The sequence below is a fragment of the Primulina huaijiensis genome, chromosome 11, assembly GCF_012295235.1.
Source record: "Primulina huaijiensis isolate GDHJ02 chromosome 11, ASM1229523v2, whole genome shotgun sequence".
Classification (NCBI taxonomy): domain Eukaryota; kingdom Viridiplantae; phylum Streptophyta; class Magnoliopsida; order Lamiales; family Gesneriaceae; genus Primulina; species Primulina huaijiensis.
In genome coordinates, this window is record NC_133316.1 from 20,203,234 (window position 1) to 20,226,348 (window position 23,115).

At 34.8% G+C, this 23,115-nt stretch overlaps 4 protein-coding genes across 23 annotated transcripts; all 4 read right to left on the bottom strand.

Annotated features, from left to right (window-relative positions):
- Nucleotides 1-19: 19 nt before the first annotated feature.
- On the bottom strand, nucleotides 20-2,435 carry LOC140988556 (uncharacterized). 2 transcript variants are annotated; one of them, XR_012177331.1, is made up of 4 exons: nucleotides 1,130-2,435; nucleotides 923-994; nucleotides 769-829; nucleotides 20-243 (listed from the first exon to the last, which is right to left on the bottom strand). XR_012177331.1 is itself a non-coding variant. In XM_073457557.1 (3 exons), the coding sequence occupies exons 1-3, from the start codon at nucleotides 2,150-2,152 to the stop codon at nucleotides 824-826; spliced, it is 1,101 nt and encodes a 366-aa protein (XP_073313658.1). In that variant the 5' UTR covers nucleotides 2,153-2,435; the 3' UTR covers nucleotides 605-823. The 2 variants fall into 2 exon arrangements, 1 of the variants encoding a protein (XP_073313658.1); XM_073457557.1 differs by lacking the exon at nucleotides 20-243 and having other exon boundaries at nucleotides 605-829.
- Nucleotides 2,436-3,147: 712 nt separating this feature from the next.
- LOC140988000 (uncharacterized) lies at nucleotides 3,148-8,873 on the bottom strand. Of its 7 annotated transcripts, none has more exons than XR_012177253.1 (6): nucleotides 7,474-8,873; nucleotides 7,287-7,358; nucleotides 4,497-4,839; nucleotides 4,350-4,421; nucleotides 4,143-4,237; nucleotides 3,148-3,382 (listed from the first exon to the last, which is right to left on the bottom strand). XR_012177253.1 is itself a non-coding variant. In XM_073456833.1 (3 exons), the coding sequence occupies exons 1-3, from the start codon at nucleotides 8,542-8,544 to the stop codon at nucleotides 7,206-7,208; spliced, it is 1,149 nt and encodes a 382-aa protein (XP_073312934.1). In that variant the 5' UTR covers nucleotides 8,545-8,872; the 3' UTR covers nucleotides 6,927-7,205. The 7 variants fall into 7 exon arrangements, 1 of the variants encoding a protein (XP_073312934.1); XR_012177254.1 differs by having other exon boundaries at nucleotides 4,350-4,436; XR_012177257.1 differs by adding an exon at nucleotides 7,152-7,211 and having other exon boundaries at nucleotides 4,350-4,839; nucleotides 7,474-8,872.
- A 997-nt stretch (nucleotides 8,874-9,870) lies between these two features.
- LOC140988234 (uncharacterized) lies at nucleotides 9,871-17,551 on the bottom strand. 13 transcript variants are annotated; one of them, XR_012177317.1, is made up of 8 exons: nucleotides 17,126-17,551; nucleotides 16,091-16,184; nucleotides 11,924-12,064; nucleotides 11,552-11,781; nucleotides 11,399-11,460; nucleotides 11,217-11,284; nucleotides 10,755-10,846; nucleotides 9,871-10,094 (listed from the first exon to the last, which is right to left on the bottom strand). XR_012177317.1 is itself a non-coding variant. In XM_073457235.1 (7 exons), the coding sequence occupies exons 1-5, from the start codon at nucleotides 17,135-17,137 to the stop codon at nucleotides 11,404-11,406; spliced, it is 534 nt and encodes a 177-aa protein (XP_073313336.1). In that variant the 5' UTR covers nucleotides 17,138-17,551; the 3' UTR covers nucleotides 9,871-10,094; nucleotides 11,217-11,255; nucleotides 11,400-11,403. The 13 variants fall into 13 exon arrangements, 9 of the variants coding, with proteins under 9 accessions (XP_073313336.1, XP_073313335.1, XP_073313340.1 ...); XR_012177318.1 differs by lacking the exon at nucleotides 10,755-10,846; XR_012177316.1 differs by having other exon boundaries at nucleotides 9,871-10,846.
- Nucleotides 17,552-18,003: 452 nt separating this feature from the next.
- Nucleotides 18,004-22,609, bottom strand: LOC140987416 (uncharacterized). The gene is made up of 12 exons (XM_073455910.1): nucleotides 22,374-22,609; nucleotides 21,845-21,929; nucleotides 21,620-21,671; nucleotides 21,506-21,526; nucleotides 21,373-21,426; nucleotides 20,954-21,004; nucleotides 20,353-20,415; nucleotides 19,478-19,543; nucleotides 19,288-19,326; nucleotides 18,774-18,890; nucleotides 18,564-18,656; nucleotides 18,004-18,338 (listed from the first exon to the last, which is right to left on the bottom strand). Exons 1-12 carry the CDS (start codon nucleotides 22,465-22,467, stop codon nucleotides 18,066-18,068), a joined length of 1,008 nt encoding a protein of 335 aa, XP_073312011.1. The 5' UTR covers nucleotides 22,468-22,609; the 3' UTR covers nucleotides 18,004-18,065.
- Between the last annotated feature and the right edge of the window lie 506 nt (nucleotides 22,610-23,115).

Consider the following 23,115-nt stretch of genomic DNA (forward strand, 5'->3'; position numbering starts at 1 on the left):
TTTGTTGATTATTCGCTCATTATCTCAAAAGCAGTTCAAACCAATATTAATATGCTCATAATAAATACATAAATCTCAAACATATCATCAAAACTATCACATATCAAACAAACAACCGAAAAACATGTATCGGGGTGTTCATCTCTTATCCACTCTTTCTCTATACATGCGGCTACTGGTTATCAGAGAAAATATTGCTTCAAACACATGCCTGATGCCAGTTTCTAGGTCATGTTGTTTTCCCTGAAATTACCTATCTTTAAATTTGGATAAACAAGCAGCAGCAGAGCAGAGCAAGAACAGCAAAGAGCCAAAGAGGGAGAAACTAAAACTAAAGAAAATTCAGGGGATTAAACACCATATTTATCTGTATATCTAAGACATAAAATTATATAATTCAACAGAAAAATTTAGTAGGAACTAGAGATGATGGACCTACTGGCCCCCTCTTACTCCGCCACAGTAACATCATTGTTCTCACACTTCTCAGTATTAGCCAAATCTGATTGCACAACATTGAAAGTCAGTGCGGTGACAAATGTAATACATATTTCTCACATATAAAGTCAGATAATAAGTCACCCATCAGCTCGGCCAAAAAAGATCCAAAAGAAGAATAATTGGTAAAAGCATAAAAACTAACTCATGTCGAATAGGCGTCGCTAGCACCAACTAAGTATTGTTCTGAACCCATAATTCAAGAGAAATTAGTTTAGAATCCATATTTACATTCCAAAAGACAGCCACAAAAAATGGAATGCCAAGCACCTAAATACTTCCAGGATAGCGTATGAGGGCACAATCATATATCCATTGATGGTATCTAACCCTGTACAAAACACAACCATTTCTATAAGAACACAGTAAAAAACTAACATAAGGATCGAATCACGAAACCAAACTGAATAGATTGAAACTATACCTTAAGATAATTCTCTGACACCTTGTACGAATCCGGTGTTATAGATACCAACCACATTCCAGGAAATACAAACTGCAATCACAAACATTATATCAAAAAATTGTGTTAGAATAGAGAACTGGCATAAAAAGACCATACGAAAAACTAACAGTTCCATCCAAAACAATATGATCAAATTCAAATACAATTGTACTGAGATTTTCTTACATCCACTTGTTTCTGTATGTTCTTGGCTCTCTTCTTAGGCCTCCTAGCTGGCTTTGATCCAGTCATAGAGAAAATATCCTCCTCGATCTCCTCCTTCGTTAAGGCAATCAAAACACTGAGTTTTTTCTTCACTTTCTTCTCGCCCCCTCCACCTCCGCCGCTATTTCCTTCAATTTCCCCTGATCTATTGGTCAGATTCCTCGAGGGAGAATGAACTTTATTCTTATCAGACAGCACCGCTGCGATAACTCTTGCTCCATCTCTATTCGTATTAACGCACTTGTTGATCGGCTTCCGCGGCCTCAAATTCCAAATCTTTGTTTCTTCGTCGTTATTGTTGTTCGTCTTTCCCTCCTCTTCCACCACGCCAGTCTCATCCCTGTCATCATTAATGTCGAGCTTCATCAGTTCTTCTAGTGTACTGTCTTCTTCAGATTTGTTACTGGGAGGAATTTTTATCAAAATTTTTGATATATTGACTGCAGCTGATTCTTCTTCTGCCACTTTCTGCTTCTTTCCTGGTTTCTCCTCGGCTCGTTCAGAATTTGATGCATAAGCTCCATTCTTTATACTTACACGCGAAGGATTCCTCGAATGGTTCCTCTTATACTCAATCAAACAACCCTTACTCCTCCCTAAAGCCTCCGATTCAGAAGCAAGCCCACGCTTCGAAGATTGCCTCACAGAGTCACCACGGATCTGTAACTTTTTGACCGAGTCACTACCCCTCAGCGAGTGTTTCATCCATTCGCCTTCAGAAGACTGGTTAGACATTTCTCCGCCGCCAATCTTAGACTGTTTCACCAAATTATCCGTAGACTCAAACGCCAACGGCGACGCAGAATCTCGCAACGGCGATTGACGGAGCGGAGACACGGTAGATGGATTAGGCCTCCTTAACGGCGATTTGACGGATCGGCGGCGCTGGTGGTGGCCATTGGAGTGCCCGTCCTTGTTCCACTTAAGATGAGGCAGATTGAAATTATGCAGCGGCTGGGACTTCGCTGGAACTGTAGAGGCCATATCAACGACACCGTTGGTTGAATCAAAACCCCAGAAAAAAGCACGCTATTTACGGAGAAGGAGCCTATCTGAAGCGTGATCGGCGGCGTAATTTCATTGCAAGACTGAATGACACAACCGAAAACGCCTGCGTATATATGTATCGTACTGCGAAAGTATATGTGCTGGGACTAGGGTCTTTGTTAACTAAAGCTTCAAGGAGAAGGATTTGCAACTGTGGAGAGAAACCAAGAGTTTAGAGAGAGAACGGGGCTACAGAGGAGGAGAAGGTCTGAAAGTTAATATATTCTTGATGTTGCATGTATTTTTGTTATATTATTATTATATATATTCTTTTTATTTTATTTTGTTCGAAAATTTTACTTATTTTTTCTTAGAAGGTCTATCGATCTTCGGTAAATCCAGAGATATGAGTCGAGTAGACGTAGATTGGAGGAAGATGATAACGTTAATCTCCAAAAATATCTTTCAAAATATTTCAGTAAGAAATATGTTTTACATGAGAATATCGATCTCATGACATCGAGAAATATCATCAATTCACGTACATAAAGTTTTACATATTTGTCTATATCCCCACGACAGAATTTTATTTATTGACAAATGAGGAGGTGGAACATAGTATATTTAATTATAGTATTGTTGCCACTTAAAATATATTAACGCAACTCATTATATCTTTGACATGTTGCGATTTAACTTGACAAGAATCATGATATTTCTTTGGTATTACATTTTTTATACGCAACGCTGGAGACGTAATATGATCCATTGTTCATAATACTGTTCTTCGCACGAAAATATAATGAATGCCTCGGTTCTTGAGTAACATTATAGGCTAGTATGTTCATGAAATTTAAAGTTCCTGTTAAGATGGATGTATACGTCCATGTGTGCGTGGTAGCGACATGAACGTCGCATGGATGTCAGGATTCAAACCTTAGTGAAAACAAAATCGTCATTGGAGGCATTCATGGGACTAGTGTTTAGCCAAGGATAAAGTGTAGTTCTTTGTTGAAATCTGATTGTTTGTAACTTGTAAAAGAAACATGAGTAAAGTTCCATACATAGATCGTCCCGACTTCAAATTTACCTAGTATTGTCCAAGATCCTTTAGTGTCCTTTGATACAATCTATCTGATCTAGGGAAAAAAACACCCATGTTCAAAGTTCTCTGATCTGCACATTCAATCCTTGTTGAAGGATACTTCCATGAATCACAGAGACACCCTGCAGGCAGGTCAAATACCATAAATATGGATAAATGATCATGCATGAAACTGGAAATTGAAGAACTGGAACCAGAAATGATTTAGAAAGGATATCAGCTTATTTTTATGATTTTATTTATATATACTAAACATCTCATACTAAAGTTTACAGTACAATGAAACTATATTTCAGTTTGTCTCATTCTCATAATTATTTTTTGATGATCAATTTTACTCGTTCAAGGCCCAAATTGGGAAATTTTAGCCAAGAAATTAGAATGTTTTGACAAGAAGGACCAATATGAATTGTCTCATAATAGTTCCATGACTGAAATTGATGATAACTAACACAGAGAAATCAAAATGTAAACAAGACTACAAATTAAAAGACAATGTGCTGGAAGATGGACAGATATTCCAATTAACAAAATTAAACAGAGTTTTTTAATTACATAAAATGTTAAGTGAAAGTGTAAAGTGTATAATAGGTTATGTGTTACACGAGGCCCATTTTCCACAGCACAAACATCTGCACTGATTTATGCTAATGTCTACTTCCATTTGCAATCCACACATAGGTGATCACGTAGATTGATGAAGAAGAAGAATGATTTCCATTTTGCTTCAATTTTTTGAGATGACTTGCATCCACATGTACAACGGTTAATACTTAAAAGTAACACTTAAAAAAGATAATTTTTTTTATTTTTGAACTGGTCACTAGTAAACTGACAGATAAAGGATCACACAGCAATCTATTTCGTTCTCCAGTGTCATACCTTTCAATGGACATGTGAAATAGCAGCATTGACCTATAACGTCCAGATATCCAGAGAAATATTGAAGAAACTATCCGCAGTGATATTTATTTTCCCTGCAAGAAGCACAATTATGACATGACTTTCATCTAATGCAAAATTTCCTTCTCCTTCTCACAAGTGTGGCAAAATGATCGTAAATGCCGAAAGAAAGCAGGAAAACGATACCTTCCATGAGTTTTCAAAGACTATATATCTGCTGACAGTTATCGCTCCTAAACTACCACCAGGGAAAAATATCTAAAAGAACAAAATCTAGATATCAAATAGAAATGATATATGTAGAACAAATAATAAAAATCATTTTAGAATCACATTCTATCTCAATCTGTTTCTGAACATTCTTTGCCCGCCTCTTTACCGTCCTTGAAGGCATTTTCCAGTCATCTCATGTATGACTTCAGAGATTTCTTGTTGCCTAAGCTCAAGAGAGAAGTTACGTAGCTCGGGAAAATCCCCTTCTTTCTTCTTCTCACTTACCATTTTCCCAGGGCTTTGGTTGCTTGTCTTTCACCCCAGCAGCTTTTAATGATTGCTTTTCTGATTCATTCTTCTTCTAATCTTTTTATAAAGAGCGAGTTAGATTTAGATGATCCCGGCGATGATATTCTGCTGTTACTCCCTTGTTTGATTGAGTTAATATCTTCAGAAGAAGACACTGTATCATCAGAGTGAAACTATCCAATGTCAAACTCACACCAAGGACGCAAAATAGTGCTTATAACATCATATATTTGGAGCCTTACTAAAACGTGACCATACACCTACATGGAATTAACTGTGCACTGTCTGTGCAAGAGCAGGATGTGGGGTGTCTGTGCAAAATTCGTGCACTTTCAAATGCGCACACACACATGCATATATACACGTATAGATTTCAATTTAATCATACCAATTGGGTTATATATTTTTGGCTATACAAACTGCAAAATGCATGTATACAAATTTACAAATCTGCTATATTGCATGTACATTGAGGTGTAGAAGATACTATCCACAGCAGCACAGATGCCATAGATTTCTAGTTATCATGCATATATTAGTACACATTTTGATGCCTTATATGTGCATGCACCAATCTATGTATGTACAAAGATACAAACAATGAATATAAATGACTGCTTATATATGTCGACATTCAGGTTGCTGAATACAAGTGCCCATGCATCAATTTTGGAACATATATTGCAATCTATATAGATGCTGGGAAAGAGCAAGGTTGACTGATGTCATAACAAATTAATGAAATTTGGCCTTCATGAAATAAGATTTTGGATTTATTTGATATTGAAATAAAATGTGCAAAACCCTAACAGCATAGTTTTGGCTGTGTGCAAAACCCTACCAGCATAGTTTTGGCTGTTTTCCCACCAACACTCAATTTCCATAGTTATTGCCCTTCGCAGTTCCTTGAGTTCTTGACTACTAGTACACTTCTACTAAATTAATTAAGTTTCTGAATTTTTCTACATGAAATTTTGAGAATGCATTCTATGCCAGGTAGAAATTTTAAATTATTTTGCGTAGAATTGGTGTAATCTAGCACTAATTTTACTTACTAAACATGGTTCATCATAATCGATCACATCAAATATCAAAACCCTGTAATTGCCACCAAGGACGAACATTTAATGTTTCTTCCATCATCCTTACTCACCTTCCATACACAATTTAAGAGGAAGGCTGTCAACTTTGTTTAGGAAAGGTTAGGTGATTTAACCTCCTTGTAACACCATACACTAGAAAATTCTTAAATTAGTTGGACTGTTGCTGATTACAGAAATTTAAGTAATTTAACCGATTTGTCTCTTCCATACCAGAGGTTTACATAGTAGTGACAATGTCATGTTAAGCTCATAAATGATGACATAGAAGTGGAAAAAATTGAATATTGCCACTCTACAATAGTAGATTCAAAATTGAAGCATCTAAAAGATATACCGTAAAAAGGCTCCGTTTTGGAGCATGGAGTGAAAAGAAAATTTGAAAAAAAGTTTTGTTTTGATAGTTTTTTAAGTAACAGAAAAGAAAGTAGAGGGAGAGGAAATCTTTCTCCTCCACAACCAAAATATTTTCCTTCCAAAAATGGGAGGAAATGGAGGAGAACACACATTGGAGGGAATTTTTTTTTGAGCCAAATATTTTTTAGTATTTTCCTCCCACTTCCTTCTAAACAAAAGAAATTTATTTCCTTTCTTTTCTTTCTTCAACTCCCAAATAAAAAAAAATCATTATTTCTCTTAATTTCTTCTGTTTTTTTCTTTTTTTGCTTTTATCTTCCCTTCTTTTCCCTTCCAACTTTCAAACTAAAGTTTAAATGTGAAAGCAAAAAGAATTTACCTTGACATGGATTCATAACTACCAAAAAATTTTTTCAGAAAAAAAAATGAGATATTGGTGTTTCTCTTCTACATCCCTCCATCAATATATTTGAGATAGTGGTATTGGAGAAAAGGGTTTTGCAGGCAGATCTTCTCCGGGTAATGCTGTTTTTCCTAGCATTTCCAACTTTTAAATGTGGATTGAGAGGCACTATTGTTTTACTCAAATCACTTCACACAATTTTGGTTCTGCCTCGGAATCCAAAAAGCTATACAGTTTTATCACAAAATCGAGTTTCTTCATGTCAATTGACTTTTTCATGGGAGGAATGGTCGTCAATAACAATTGCATGAGTTATTCACACCAAAAAAAATATAATGAGTTATTCACACCTAAAAAAATATAATGATAGCACATGCAGGAGAATAAGAATTAAAAGCCAGAAAGGCAACTCCCAACTATTCAGATTCACAATAAGTTCCCAAACAAAAGTCGGTACACTGAACAAACTAACCCATAAAAAGCATCGAGATAAAATTATCATTAAACTGAAAGTCTGTAATATTAAAAATTCATAATTTAGGAGGAAAACTATCATAGCATCCACGATTACGCCTCAAATGCAATCTAAAATGGGATCCCAAGCACCTTATAAACTTCCACTTGCATTTGGAGGCTCAATTATATGTCCATCGAATGCATCTAACCCTGTATCAGGAATAACAGATCAAATTAACACAAGGATACTGCAATAGAACCAAATTAAGTAGATAACTAGTACACCTTCAGACAATTCTCCGACACCTTGTATGAATCCGGAGTTATGGATATTAGCCACATTCCAGGAAACACATACTGCAATCACAAACATTACATAAGAAAATAGCTTACTATGGAAACCTGGCAGTCCAAACTTGCATAAATCAAATATAATATTCAAAACAATATCAAATATCAAATCTTTACTTACATCCACTTGTTTCTGTATGTTCTTAGCCCTCTTCTTAGGCTTTCTCCTGGGCTTTGATCCAGTCATAGAGAAAATGTCCACCTCTATCTCCGTCTTGGACAATGCAATCGAAACGCTCAGCTTTTTTTTCACTTTCTTCTCACCACCACCACCACCACCATTGTTATTCCCCTCAATTTCCATGGATCTATTGGCCTCACTCCTCAAGGGTGACTGATGTTTATTTTTATCAGACATGACCGAAGTACTGATTTTTGCTCCTGCTGAATTCACATTGAGGCACTTGCTGAGAGGCTTGCGCGGCCTCAAAGTTCTCATCTTATTTTCTTCCTTTATATGAGTATCCGTTTTCATCTCTTCTTTCACCCCATCAGTCTCATCACCTTTATCATTAGCGTCGATCTTCCTAGGGACTTCCAGTATCATGCCCTCTTCAGATTTGCTCTTTCGGTGAATTTTTATCAAGAATTTTGATTTTTTAATTCCAGCCGCATCAACATCTGTCACCTTCTGTCTCTTCTCTGATTTCTGAACAGTGTGCTCAGAACTCGATGAGAAAATCCCATACTTCACACTTTCACAGGCAGAATTCCTCGAACGATTCCTTCTGTACTCAATCAAACCACCTTTATTCCTCTCTAAAGTCTCGGACTCCGAAGAAAACTCACGCTTCGGAAATTGCTTCACGGAGTCACCCTGAACCGGCGATTTTTTGACCGCATCACTACCCATCGGCGAATGTTTCATCCTTTCGCGTTCAGGAGACTGTTTACATGACGTTCTTGCGCGGATCGGAGACTGTTTGCGCAAGTTATCCTGAGACTCGAGCAGTGACGGCGACACAGAATCACGCAACGGAGACTTCAGATGCTGGGACGGTGCAGTAACGACTTCCCGCAACGGCGACTGACGGAGCGGGGAGAGAGAAGACGGATCACGTCTCCGCAGCGGTGATTTAACAGAGCGGCGGCGCTGTGGGTGCCCGCTTGAGTTTCCGTCTTCACTCCATTTAAATGACGCCGGATTGAAATCATGCAGCGGCTGGGATTTCGACGGAGCCATAGACGCCATACCACCGACCGATAAAGGTATTCAAAACGACACGACTGGTTCTGGGAAAGAACCAGTTACAATTCAAATACAAAAGGGAAAAAAAAACAGGCACACAAACTGATTCTTGAACGGCGAGCGATTCAACCCAAGAGTAAATTCACAAGATCCAAATGTGTACGTATATGTGGGCACCTATTGGTGTATTCGTGTGCGGGCAGTCGGGTCTTCGAAGAAAGAAAGCACGAGGAAGAAGGAAATGTGGTTGCATAGTGAGAAATGGTTCTGCAGAAGATGCAATCTCTGGAGAAGCTGGTGAAAGAAATAACTAGCTACGACTCAGTCTGGTGGTGGTAATACGTGAAATCACTATTTTGCCCTTTTAGGATGATGTAATAATTAATATTCTCGATGGCAATTTTTTATTTAACCTATGTGTGTGCTCTTTCTTTGAATAATACAGTAATAATAACCAAGTTAGTCGATAAATATACATACATTTACCTATTAGAGTAGTACAAGTGGATAACAAAAAATTATTAAAAAGTTAACTGCGATATAGTTATTTGATCAAGGATAGTAATCTACCAAAAAAAAAAAAAGGTAGTGTATATAATAATACAAAAGAACGTTAGTATATATTGTGATAACGGTATGATGATTGATCGACAATCAAGATCTTTACGTCATCAAGTTTCGACATCTCAAACGAAATATCCTATTTTGACAAGTAGTCCAAAATCATAAAAACATAATATCTAACTAGAGTTGTTTTATGTGATATAGTTTCACATATATTCGTCATCAATTCAACATATAATTCAATATAAATCTGAAATATAAGAAAAAAATACGATTTAATAATCATTTCGTACTAAAATAGGGTTTTTTTAACTTAAAAGTTCTGTTTCAACGTCCGATGGATCGACTAGTATTCTTGTTTTCAAGTCACCATTGATGAGAACAAATACTTGAAGACAATCTTACAACTCCACGAACGGTATTATCAATCATTTATATTTCTTATTTCTGATCAATTTTTTCCATATGAAACTCTAATTTCACTTATATTTATCATGCAAACATTTTTTTAGCATTTTTGAGGTGAGGAGTTTGTTTTAACATGGATTGAAGCTCACGTCTCTCCTCTATTGAAGAAAATTATATCACTACACTACCAAAGTGTTTACATTATTAAATATGTTTCATGAAAAATAGAAGTGCTTGTTTTTGTGCCAATTTGATAAAATATAAAAAGTTGATCATATATAAAAATAAATAAATAATTCAAGCACGTTTACTTCAAAGAACATCATGCTTTTTTTATGGGGAAAAAACGCAAGAACGAATGAAAAGCATCTCAAAGTAGTCATTTCCCATTCATGCATAGACACAAACGACATTGACGCTCTAAATACACTTCAAAATGGTTTAAACTTCCACGTAATCTTTCCGAATCAACAACTCCCAAAACCCCAATATCATTATCATTCTTCAACGGATCAACAGCAGAATTCCCGCATTTCAGATGAAGTATCATGGATTACAACTGATGAAGATGATGGCCAGCACTGCAATTGGTGAACCCAAACGAGATATAATTCGGAAAGTATGTTAAGGATGTTGAAAAGTTACAGATATAACCAAAAATGTGCATAATATGTGCAGAATCAAATGCATGTTGTTGATACCAGCAATTATTTCAATGTGCAAACAATTAGAGTCAAGACTCCAATGCCACCTGTAGCATCAAAAGTGTATCTTTGTATTAATAGTTATGATCCACAGGTACTCAAAACCTTGTAAGTTTACATTCATGAAATACACTGAACCCCTTGCAGTAGTATATGAAAGAAGCTCTAGGATCTTCGAAGCTTTGCTAGAAGAACTCAGAACTAAGAAGCTAAACCAACATGATTTGTGCCAAGAAGTAGGCGTTTCATTCTTTAAACATCACTGTACTGGTGGATATATCTTGTCCATCTCTATATTAAAACAAATCTAGATCCTATAAAACCTTCACAACTATTCAATATCTTTCAGTAAGCTCTACTCATCTCATGTCAGGATTTTCCATATTCTTTAAGAGTTGCAAAACTAAATATCACATACAAAACAATCTCTAAGTTTCCATGGATCATAATTGAGCTCATAAAAAAAATTAACCTCATTCTAAATATAGCATTTTAAGGAAGGTAAGAAAGGAATATTTGATTTGCACATCAAATTACCAAGAAATCTTATTCCTGTGGGTTATCCAGAAAAAGAATGATCGATGCTTATTATGTACAAGTACTTCGTTAAGCTACACTTGTACGCTCACCTGCCACCCACAAAAATATAGAAATCATATACAGAAGCTATATTATATAAACATAAAGAATGAAATATGATATACTTTTGTTCATTTAAAAACTAAGATGCCCAAAATATATTTCATTTTCTTCTGTCAATTAATAATAAGTTTTAGCGTTCAATGAAATCTTCACTTTTTTCAACAGATAAAAAAGGGAATTAGAGTATCTGAATAATAATTTCTGTTTTGATTCGATCTATTTACATGAGATGCATGGACATATTCAAGTTTTTGGAGAAAACAAATACTTTTCAGGATAAACATTTGAACTCATCACGAAAAAACTAACAGATACAGTGTGATATACTGATTCACTCTCTCCTTGTTGGCGGCATACCTTCGCAAAACTGCTCAGGTCCATCAGAATTCAGGATACCTTCAAAAGACGTAAAAGACCGCTCAGGCTGGCCCTACAAGAAGCAAAGTTATGGTAACATTTACTACGATATTTCTTTTTTCTACTCATGATGTGTGCAACAAAATGCTCATTAACTGTAAAAAACAGGTATGAAAATCATACCTTCCTAGACTTTATATTTGCCAACTGTTATTGCTTTTAAACTTCCACCAGGAAAAATCAACTAAAAGAATCAAAAATTTAGACATAAAAAAGAAAAAATATTATTAACACACAAAAATTAAAAATAATTAGATCAGTAAACTGTTGGCTACCTCAATCTGTTTTTGGACATTTTTTTCCCTCTTTTTTAGTGTCCTCGAAGGTGTTTTACCAGTCATTCCGTAGATATCTTCAGAGATTTGTTCTCGACTTAACTCAAGAGAGAAGTTAGGGAGCTCGAGAAACTCCTCTTCTTTCCTTTTCTTTTCAATACCTATTTTCCCATGCAACTTTTGTTGCTCACCTTTCTCCGCTACATCTTTCTGTCTCTGAAATTCCAAACCTTATTTTAAAAAAAAAAGAATTTATTGATAATATTAACCATATAATCAATTTATATGACACCCATTTGGTAAATCTTATTAGAAAAGGTAGACAACCAAATTTTTGTTCCTAGTTTGGAATTGGTTCTTTTTCCCTCTTACCTTCAGGCACTTCCACAATGTTGTCAGGATTATCATCTTTCTTAGGTGACTGAATCTCTTCATTGTCATTTATCAGGAATGTGCTTGATATAGAGGATCCTGGTAATGACATTTTGCTCTTCTTGTCGATTGAATCAAAAGCTTCGGAAAAAGAAATAAAATAAAATGATAGCCATCAGAGCAATAAAATATAACCAGTGTTCTAAATGACGATCGAGACGGCTCGACCGCACCGCCTATGCATGAGGCGGGTGTTTTAGGCGGCCCAAGCTATACGGCGTTGGGGAGGCGGGCGAGGCAGACAGTCAAGATTTTTAAATTGTAGTCAACAATTTTAAAAACCTAGTCAAAGACAACTAATTTTAAATATTAAAACCCTAGCACACATCATTTTTTTTATTTTATTTTTGATTTTCACTCTCAACTCTTAACTCTCAACCACCACACACAATCCGCCCGCCGCTGCCCGTTTTTTGGTTTGCACATTATCTAGATAATATTATATTTTGTGCTTAAACATTATTTAATTGCACATTTTATATAAAAATGATTATATTGCATGATTATCTATAAAAAAATTACTTAAAAAAATTCAACCGCCTAGGCACCGCTTGGGCACCGCCTAGGCGGCCGAGGCGGTAGGCGGTCACCGACCGCCCAGCCACCGCCTCCCGCCATTTACAACCTTGAATATAACCAAAATTTATTCAGGACCATAGCAATTCACGTCAGAAAAATCAAGATGCACTCATCAAACGTGCACTGTCCATGCAAGGGCTTGCCCATGTGTAATTTGTAAACGAAATTATATATAGAGCATATAGTCAGAAATATAATTGGCACAGATACAAGTATACAATTGCATACACTGAAAACTTCTTGAATGAGATTTGGAAGTATTAACATGAATGAGAGGATTGAATTCTCTTCCACTTCAGAAAGCCTCAATCAAGAAAGCTCTGAAACAATCAGATAGAATAAGTAAGTTACAAAAATGAAAAGCATGTACAAAATTTCATTCAAAGACGTACAACATGAAAATGCAAAAATATTCATACAAATGTTTTTGCATTTGCAATTACATAAACAAATTAGATCTCTTATAAAGAGCTTTAATTAAGAAAAAGAGGTTTCAAATTTTTTTTATGTTTCTTACATTTGTTTATCAGAAATTTCTCCCATCTTTAAAATGAAATAGTTGGAAATTCCAGAATTTCAAAAGGCAAAAAATAAAGTATTGAGTTTTTTTTATCCTTATTTCTCCGGGTTAGGGTTCAGAAATTTCTCAGATTTTTCAAATGTACATATTAGAAATTTATTGAACCTCAACAACTGGAAACCGCGGAATCTGATTTTTGGGAAGGAAGAAGACGCTGGCTTAGTAACAAAAGACATCACAGATAAGAGATACATTTACTCTTACTTTAATACATAAAACTTAAAAAACAAAAATCCCAGGAAACTTTTGAAACCGCGGAGTGAAAGATCCTCACAGGAGTTGAATAAATTGTAAGAGGAGGCAATATTGTAAGGGTGAGAAGAGAACAGAAAACTCAGTTTATAGAGATGCTGAAAAAGAGAGAGGTGGGCTGATGTCATGGTATAATAAATGAAAATTTTGCTCTTATGGAAAAAAATCAAGATGCTGGATTTATTTAATAAGTCAGCGATGATGTGTCAAAAGATTACCAGCATGTTTATGATTATTTGACAGCATTTTCATCAACTATTGTATCATCAATAATCGTCCAAAAACACCAAGTGTGCCACTGCGATCTGAAATTTCAAGGATTCTTAAAGACCAGACCCTCTTCAATTGAATGTGTTTAGCTTTTATATTCTTCTATATGAATTTTGTATATACTATGGTACCGTTACAAGTACGAAAATATTTATTTGACCAAGTATGCATGAAAAAACAATTATCATTTTAACCTAAAATATTTTTAAAGTCGGTGTGCTCATATTCTTACAACATTGGTGTTCCGTACAATTCTACTCATTTATTTATCAGTTGGTAAGTGATGCAATCGTAATCTACTTATGAGGCTTGCTAAAGATGGTTCAGCATAATCCAATGTATCATAATACCAAATCCTATCAACTAAGAACTACCACTAAATAATGGCATATATTGTTCCATCATCAGTACTCAGTTGCTTACCATCCATGAGAAAATGAAAAGGAGTTAAATCAAGTCCGCTTTGAGCAGAAGATAAATAATTTATTCTTCCCATACCATGGGCTAGAAACTAGGGCAAAAAAAAACAAAACTTTGTAAATATGTGTAGAATGGTTGTTAAGTACTAGATTTGTGTCATTCGTTGTTGATTATGTCTCCTGTATTGACTAAAGGTTTACCAACTGATGCCATTGACTGCCTGATGAAAGTAAAAAACACATTATCATAGCCATAATTTGCGAGATTGCTTCAAACTTAGAGTGTCACAGATATGCATAATAATTTCGCCTAAAAATAAGTGGCACTCATTCTGCCATAAAATGGCTAAAATATAAGCATGCAAGAAAAAAAGACGCTTTCAGATACAGCAAGACTTTGAAAGAAACAATGGTAACACCTAAATTGCTAAAGCAGAAAATAAGATGCTGCAGAAATCTGAACAAAATTAATTCAGAGGATACGCAGTGCAGAGAATAAAGATTGAAACAACAAGTAAACTCCAACATATAGTAGTTTTCTACCCCGTAAAAAAATTAGCGTCAAACGTGTGGAACACATTTGCATCAAACATATCGATAGTAAAGAATCCATCTATCAAATGGCTAGAAAAAGTTATGAAAAAATATGAGGAAATACTCAACAGTGAAATTTAAAGCCACTAAATTGTATTAGAATAAATTTGGCTAAATTGTATTAGAATAAATTTGGTATAGGTGGAGTAGGATAAACTCATGGGAACCTCAACGGATTACCTTTGGATAAACATTCCAAAGTTGTAGTTTCTAAAGGATAACCCAAAATCCAGACATAACAAAAAGAATTCTTCCTAGAGGAGGAGAAGATAATTGAGTTTTCCCTGATTAAAGAGTATGGTCTACACCACCATTGAGCCTTAAACTAGATGAATCATACCACAAACCACCATTTTAGTAGGTTTAGTATAGATAGAAAATCATCTTCAAATTTCAGCTGAACAAGAAAAAGTGTGATTACCATAATTCCGTAAATGTATGGGTTTGTGGCAACTCCATGTATTGTCTTGTCTTGTGATAGGAAACCTCAAGATAGAGGAAGACAAAGGAGAATCAGGTGTAGATGTGTGCAAAATTATCGTATAGAGCATTATCGTTATCCTGATACAAAGGCATATGAAACACAGAAAGCCTAGATCAGATCAATGGGACAAGGGACACGTGGCAAAAAGAGATATCGTGCTTTAGAGAATGAACACGAGTGATTATCATGATCACCCACATAACTACCAGCGTGTCACCAAGATAAGGAGAAGGGGGAAAATGATTTGATACAATTGCCACTGAATAATAAACATGTATCAATCTAAATCAATTCTAATTTGAGTTGTTAGCACGCTTTTTCATAAGATTGATCAGAAGCATGTCTTATACTTCCTTTACATACTTATCAAGCATTTTATTTCTTTTCAAAACGAAACTGCCACCGATTTGTGTGATTCTTTCCAAGAATATGGAAAGACAAATCAGAAGAGGTAAAGCAAGTTTCACACGCTCCACAAAAAAGTTGATTAAACCAAAAAAAATGAAGGAAAGAGACAACGCTGGAAATCAGATTTATAATCCATTTGTTTTGAGTATGTAGATAACACTTTCCATACTCTAATACCAATGACAGTTGTCTATGACTATATTAAGATCTACCGAAGTAGATCATTTGATTCGATGTTTACTCGGGTAACAAATGGAACAAATTGAAGATATACATCAGTGAGTATGAGATTCATATCAGTAAATGTAACCATTCTGCCTACCATTTAAAATTCTAAATACACCAACAAAATGCCTTAAATAGACAAGACCCAAACATGGCAATATCCAGTGATGGACGTTATTACAAACCAATGATAAACATTAATTATCTGCATCGAAACTTTAAAATCATTAATGTGAAGTTCGATTTTTTTCAGATCATACAGATAAGTCAAGATAAACCACGAAAACGTTATATACCGCATGCATCAAAGTTGGGACTTCGACCATAATCTAGATCGATATCCCTCAACTTCCATAGACTTCCATTCTGCAGCCGCAATAAATGCAGTTCCTGAAAACAGAAAATATATCGTTAGACACAGAATTATCTAAACAAATTAATTTTCTATCCTTTTCGGAATATATTACATAAAACATTACGAATGACAAATAAATCACGCAAGTTTGAAGATTTACAACTCGGCCACATCATTGTCGACAGATTGATTCCTTTTTTTTTGCATTTAACATAAACATGTGCAACAAATGTATGATATTAATTTCATGTTTAAGAAGACAAAATATCAAGCAGACACCAAGATAAATGCATATCTGTGGCATCTATATGGAGTTCAAAAGTGATATTACGATAGTACAATGAGAGAAAGCAATGGTAAGCATATCACAAACAACTCAAAGCCGAATGGGTTAGAGAAAACTGCATTAATTTTATAAAAATATCTGAGAAATTACAAATGCGTGAAATATTGCGGTTGTTGACAGCTATATAGAAGGACCTATGCAGTAGCACAGACTTTCCTTACCATTCATATAATAATCATTAAAAAATTCATAAACCATTAGAAAACAAAAGGTTACTTTAAACAACTAAAATTTTAATAAACAGAAACCAGATGCAGATTTTTAACGTTGTCAATTATTTTTGCATTTGTGAGACAATAAAGGGATCGCCCCGGAAATTACAAATGATTTTTGCATTTGTGAGACAACTGGTCCTGGCTAACAATTAGTCCCAAGAGTACAAGGACCGGATATGAACAAATAATACAATAAGCGTGTGCAACAACAATGTCACTCGAAACAATATTCATATAGGTAAAACCGCAAGCCTCGAAAATGATTTTATCGAAATCCATCATAAATTTATTAGGACAAGACCAAGTGTTGAATATTATGTAAGCCATAATGCATTCATTACTTTCCATAAACGAATCTTATTGTCATAATTTATAAGAAAACACCAAGATAAAACTTGTGGTTGCAGAAACGAACCCATATCGCCATTTAAGGGATTCAAGTTCTTCCAGCCTTCATCCACGGCTCACGCTTGCGAAAAGCTTCGGGCATCCAATCCCACGATGAAAAGAAGAATGGAATGGCCAAATTGTGTTCTTTTAGGTTGCACTTTAAACAAATTGTCTGCATACAATCCATCCAAAACTCCATCCGTAGACCATAGAGTGAATGCCATGAGTTCCCAACAAAAAGTAATGCTTAATTTTCTGAATATGAAGCGCCCCAAAAATCAAGAAAGTAATATCGATCAACTTCATGACCAAAGCTAGCATCTTTTGGCCTTGAGATCCTTGCGCCAAAACCTCAGCATACAATAACTCGCAAGGGCAATCTTTTATACCAAAACCCAGAAAAATCGAAAAAGATTTAAATCTCGCCGGTGAACTCCGCGATTATGCATAGCAAAATTATATATATATAGTCGCATGCGCACAAATAATAAATAAATATTTAGCGACATATTATAAATTAACATTAGCAAATTCTGTGAAAAATAAATCTAATTTATTAATTTAATTTTAAAACAAAAATAAAAATAATGATATTTTCTATAACAAAACAATGTATATTCTTAATTTCCAATTCGACAAAAAAAAAATACACGAGAAGTTAATTTAGATAAAAGTATGAAGTTTTTATAAGCCACTCATCTAATCCTATAATAACACCACTGGCATTTTATGGTGTTATTCAAATTATTTCTTATTCTAACTTACTATATTGGAAAATTTAATATATGTTTAGTTAAAAATCATTTTTCTCTCCTAGATGCAATTTGATGTAATAAATTGTCGATAATATTTATTTAATTCAACGAGCGTAAGAGATGATTTAAACCATATGCTACAGCAAATCCACACACAATCCCGTATTGACAAAAAAAAAAAAATTTGTCATTTATCCAATAATACGACATCTATACACATTTTCGTGTAAAATTCTTGGTAACAATGTTAGCCTCTCGATACAGCTTGATTGTATTCTTGTCATGTCCAGACAAGAGCCTCAAATGAGAGAGTTTTGATGATCTGTGTCGCGCAGTCGAGTTCTCCAACAAGTATGGAAGTATGTGTCCTTCCATTTCATCATAAGAGATTTCAAGATGGCTTCCAGATGCTTTTACAAACTTAACTTTCCCAGCTTCATCCAGCTTTTTCAGGCCTATCCAATCTTCGGTATAGAGGGTTGTCTGTAAAGATTCAACGATGCAGCTTGCTTTAGCATGCATAATCACGAGATTGAACTGGGAGATGTGTTGTTAGTGACATTAGCACTGTAACATACTAACGATTGATTCAATGTCAAACACGGAATAGATTTAATAAAAACCGAACACAAAAACGCTCCGATAAATTGTGGGTTCAAGAAGAGCAGACTCATAACTAATCATCGGCGTATGATAAGAAACAAGTACCTGCTCTGCGGACAAAAGAGTGTCCCACGAATTGTCTGGAAAGTACCCAAACCAAGAGGTCTCTTTAGGCACTAGAATGCTATCTTTCTCGAACTGGGTAAGAAACAATAGCTTGAGCCATATGTATCATATTGAAAAACTCATGAAACTGGAGAAAATTTTAAGATTCCTTGTATCCAACTGATAATCAGAACCGAATATCAAACTTACCATTATAAGTACCAAATTCTGCAAGCTAGAAAACCGCTCCTTGTACTTGGGATTCTGGTGAAATTCATTGTTTAGCTTAGGGAGGAACTTGCATCCATCCTTGTAGTCACTTAAATCCTGGTAAAGTGATCGACAGAATATCAGGTTCAAATGGAGGCGTTACGCCTTGAACACATGCGGATACGTTAAGACTATAGATTATATCAAATTAAGCCAAAATGACTTAGAATTCAATCATAATCGGGGAAAAAAAAATTGGTTTTAAAATCCAATTCATCCGTGTCTACTCTGTTATCTTTTGAAATTCATTAATAAATACAAAATGAGCAATTAAAGGATAAGACATTTTTTTCAACTACTCATTCGAAAAAGAAAGGAAATTTATAAGATAAATGTCTCCAACATGCATAGATTAGAAATGTAAAAATTTAACTGCAAGGGCAATAAAAATAAGATCACTTATGTTTCATATTTACATGCATCAAGTCAATTCTTGCGATAAAATTTCACTCACAGTTGGAATTTTAATGTAGTTAGCCGGTGCCAAATGTTCCTGCAACGACACAAAGCTGAGACGATTCAAAAGGATATAGATTCCCGTGATGTAAATAGTCAAATCAAGAAAAGAAAATTTACAAGTTTAGGAACTGAAAATTTGACGTTTCAAATTTAAAATGCAACGATATGTTGAATGATTTCAAAACCTGGACAAAGTCGGTATAAACTGCCAACTGGATCAAAAAGTCCACAAGAATGCAAACCAAAGTAGACTGCAAGACCAAGAATAATTAAACCAGATGGCCAAAGCAAACCATTTCCACAGGTTATATATTCAAGTTATAAATGGTGAATGTAGAGTAAAGAAAGAATGGCACACAGTATGGGATTAAACCATGAAGAACTGATACAATCATATTATCATTTATGTACACGAAAATATCTGTTGATAAATTTGGTTGAAAATCTTTTCTATAACTTGATCATAATGAATTAATATCACATATATATCATAATATAGTAATATATTATATGATTTTTAACATTGTACACGGTAAAGTTTTTCCAAGATAATTGAAGAGTAGTGCACGGGCACGTCTGTCTTATACCATCAATTACTGTACTGACTATTTTTAAGACATTTTTTAGCTTATAAGCGTATATTACCTATATCGGACTGTATTAGATTTCATCAAAGGTGATCTGTACATTGTTCCAAGTTTTTCTGATGGTTTCTTCTAGAAGATGGAAATTTCAGTTATGGTTGTGCACCTTTTGAAGTATCTCCACTTATCAAATGAAAAGGCAAATGTAGCTTAATTATGAAGAAAACCAAGAAGAAATAGACAAAATCTTATCTCAACCACGCTGGTCTTTGTGAGTTTTAATAAAACATTGCAACAACTGATTAAGCGAACAAATGAAGAAGTCCGCATCTTTTAAAAAACATTACATTTTAAGGTTAGAAAATCTAGAGCGTTTCCCTATTTCCATCAACCAATTGATCATGAAAGAATTAAACTTGTGATATTTTATGAATCCTTGATTCAGAAGACTTAAATGCAGCTAGAAGAGAACTTACTCCACAGAAGGGAACAGAGGCAATCCCGGCATGTGGACCTGCCAGAGATATAAGATTCCTCACCTGTGTGAAATTAAGAAAAATAAGATATAATAACCGACATTTTGAGCATAATTTTTTAACATTGGCAAGCAGAGGCTCTGAATTCTGAAATAGTAAGAACCAGAGTAATAAATGGTAGTTTGGAAGAACAATATCCAACTTGGATAAAAAGTTTATCACATCTAAAAAACTTATGGAGGGAAAATAGAGTTTTAAGGTAGCGGTTCATGCTTCATAAGTCACAACATCAAGTCAGATAAGGCACTTTGCAGGCAGCTCGCAGCATGTATGACAATAATCACAAGTAGGCTATTCTTGGGTAGCACGACAGAAGTAATGTCCTGTGTGACTCCCTATGTGGAGTAACAACCAAAATGAGATGTTTAAGAAGTCGTACAGCTTAAAAAATTTCATTTGCCCTATTGCCGTACCTATAGGTTTGTAACATCTATATTATAAATATTCCATCAGACAATACTACTAAGGAAAGCATCAAATTGATATGATAGAATGGATTTTTACCCAAATATCTTTATCAAAGTGCTCGATCAGTACTTATTGGAGGTCCTCCGTCACAGAACTCAATGACTCCTCTGCCAACTATATTACCCTGGAAAGTATGAGATTAGAGAGAGATGTTCATCAACACACGAAAAGTCGAAAACCATAAAAAGTGAGCATGACGACATTTTTTTTTCAAATATCAAACATAAAAACGTTGGAAACATTTACAGAATGCTTCACATATTTCTTCCGTGATAGAAAATGTTTGTATTCCATCAATAAATAATGTTAGCCACAAAACAAAAACTCAATTTCCACAAAATTTCCTCTCGTCACCAACCAAAAGAAAGAAAATAATATCCATTAGTGAGTTTAAGAGAAAAACATCACTTTAAATGATATGATGAGCCAATAAAATGTATTAAAAAAATGGTTCAATTTTGAGAGATTGACGGGGATAGAAAAGATTCCTACCTGCGAAAGCCCGATAATGTTGTAGCCATCACTCAACTCACTCATTTTCTTCACCTATTTGTTAAGAAGGCATTCAATCTAAGCAAGAAATTCCAGGTCAATCAAGATAACTCTTCGGACAGAACAGCAATACCTTTTTGCAAGCAATGGCAGTCTACACCGTGCAAAGAAAGTAGAAAATCACATTAAATATTAATAATAATGTTCTTTTGTATAATAAGAATCGATTAATTCAGAAACAGCTTACCTGCTTTCGAAATGGCACTGTCCAAGAATCCCAACCACCATTTCCAATTTCTCTAAAATAAAAAACAATACAAAATGAAACCATTGGCATACAGAAGGTGTGCCCATCCACATTTTAAATCCATTTTCCGAAACTAAAAATGCGAAATATGAAGTAAATGTACTCTATGTAGATCAAATATATATCCATGTTCATACTAAATGACTAATCAAATTATAAACATACATGCAATAGCCCAGTGAACCAGACCAGTTACTCAAAACCTTGGTGAAATGTGTGACTCCTTCATGATCGCAACTCTCAGAGGCTCCTGAAATATTACAGGTCAAAATGAGAACAAAGTTTAACGAGTCCTTCGGGATTTATATTAAATCCTTGGACGTTTAGTGTAAGGTCTCATTGTGGAAGTTTGAAACTGGGATTCAATGTCCTTAGTTTCCATCAGTTACAAACTAAAAGAAAACAGGATAACAAGGATGGAAAAGAGATCAAAGACTTAAAATTTCCAAGAAAAGTGAATACCCCAAAAAGCATAAGCAAGCGACTGAAAAACACCAACTTCGCCTCCAAAAAACCATAAATCCTTAAATTTTAGCGTTAACGGAAGCATTAAACTTTGAGACTAACTATTACAGAATCCAAATTTAAAAGAATGGATGCAACCGCCAGAAACTCACAAAAACAGCCCAAAGGCAGCGTGAATCATATAATTCCAAAATAACATATAAAACCCACAGCTGAATCTCAGAGTTACCGTGAAATACAACAAAGGGGATGGAATGAACAGTTCTTGAGGACAAAATAACCGAAACTGTACATAGAAATAAAAATATTTCCAAGAGGGCCATTCGTTCTTGCAAAAGTAAGTTTGAATCCGCTACTTTGAGTTGAGAAGCCAATTATAAATCTCCGAGTTCCGGAAACTTTTGGGTTTTCTTGGAAAATTATGGCTGACCCCGGGGGAGTTGAACGAAGGGACACGGAAATAATAATTTATAATAATCAAAACGATGATGAACAAGGATACGTGGGCAACTCAGAAAGCGGGAATAGAATAATTTAATTTAATTAGACAACGGGCTCAACTAACAGTCAACGTCCATGTGGATTCTGGGTTTTTTAAATTGCACTTACACCCCTGATGTTTTACCTTTTATCACTTTTACCCTACCATTTAATTTTCCAAGTCAAAATATATTCACATTTTTAAATGCAAACACTTTTAAATGCTAAATTTATTTATGTGTTTTTTTCAAGGGGAAGTTGGTGAAAAATCTCCAATCAAAATATTTCTTTGGGTTCACTCCCTACCCACAAAATTGTGGTACTATGTCATACAAAATGTGGTACACTTCATGTGGAAATGTGGTACTAAAAAAGTATCCAGGGACTGAACACAAAAAAAATCGACGGCTGAGGACTGAAGGCCAATTTCCCGTTTTTTTTTAAGCTATAACTTCTGAATTCAAATTCGTCCAAAATTTTCCCTTAAACTT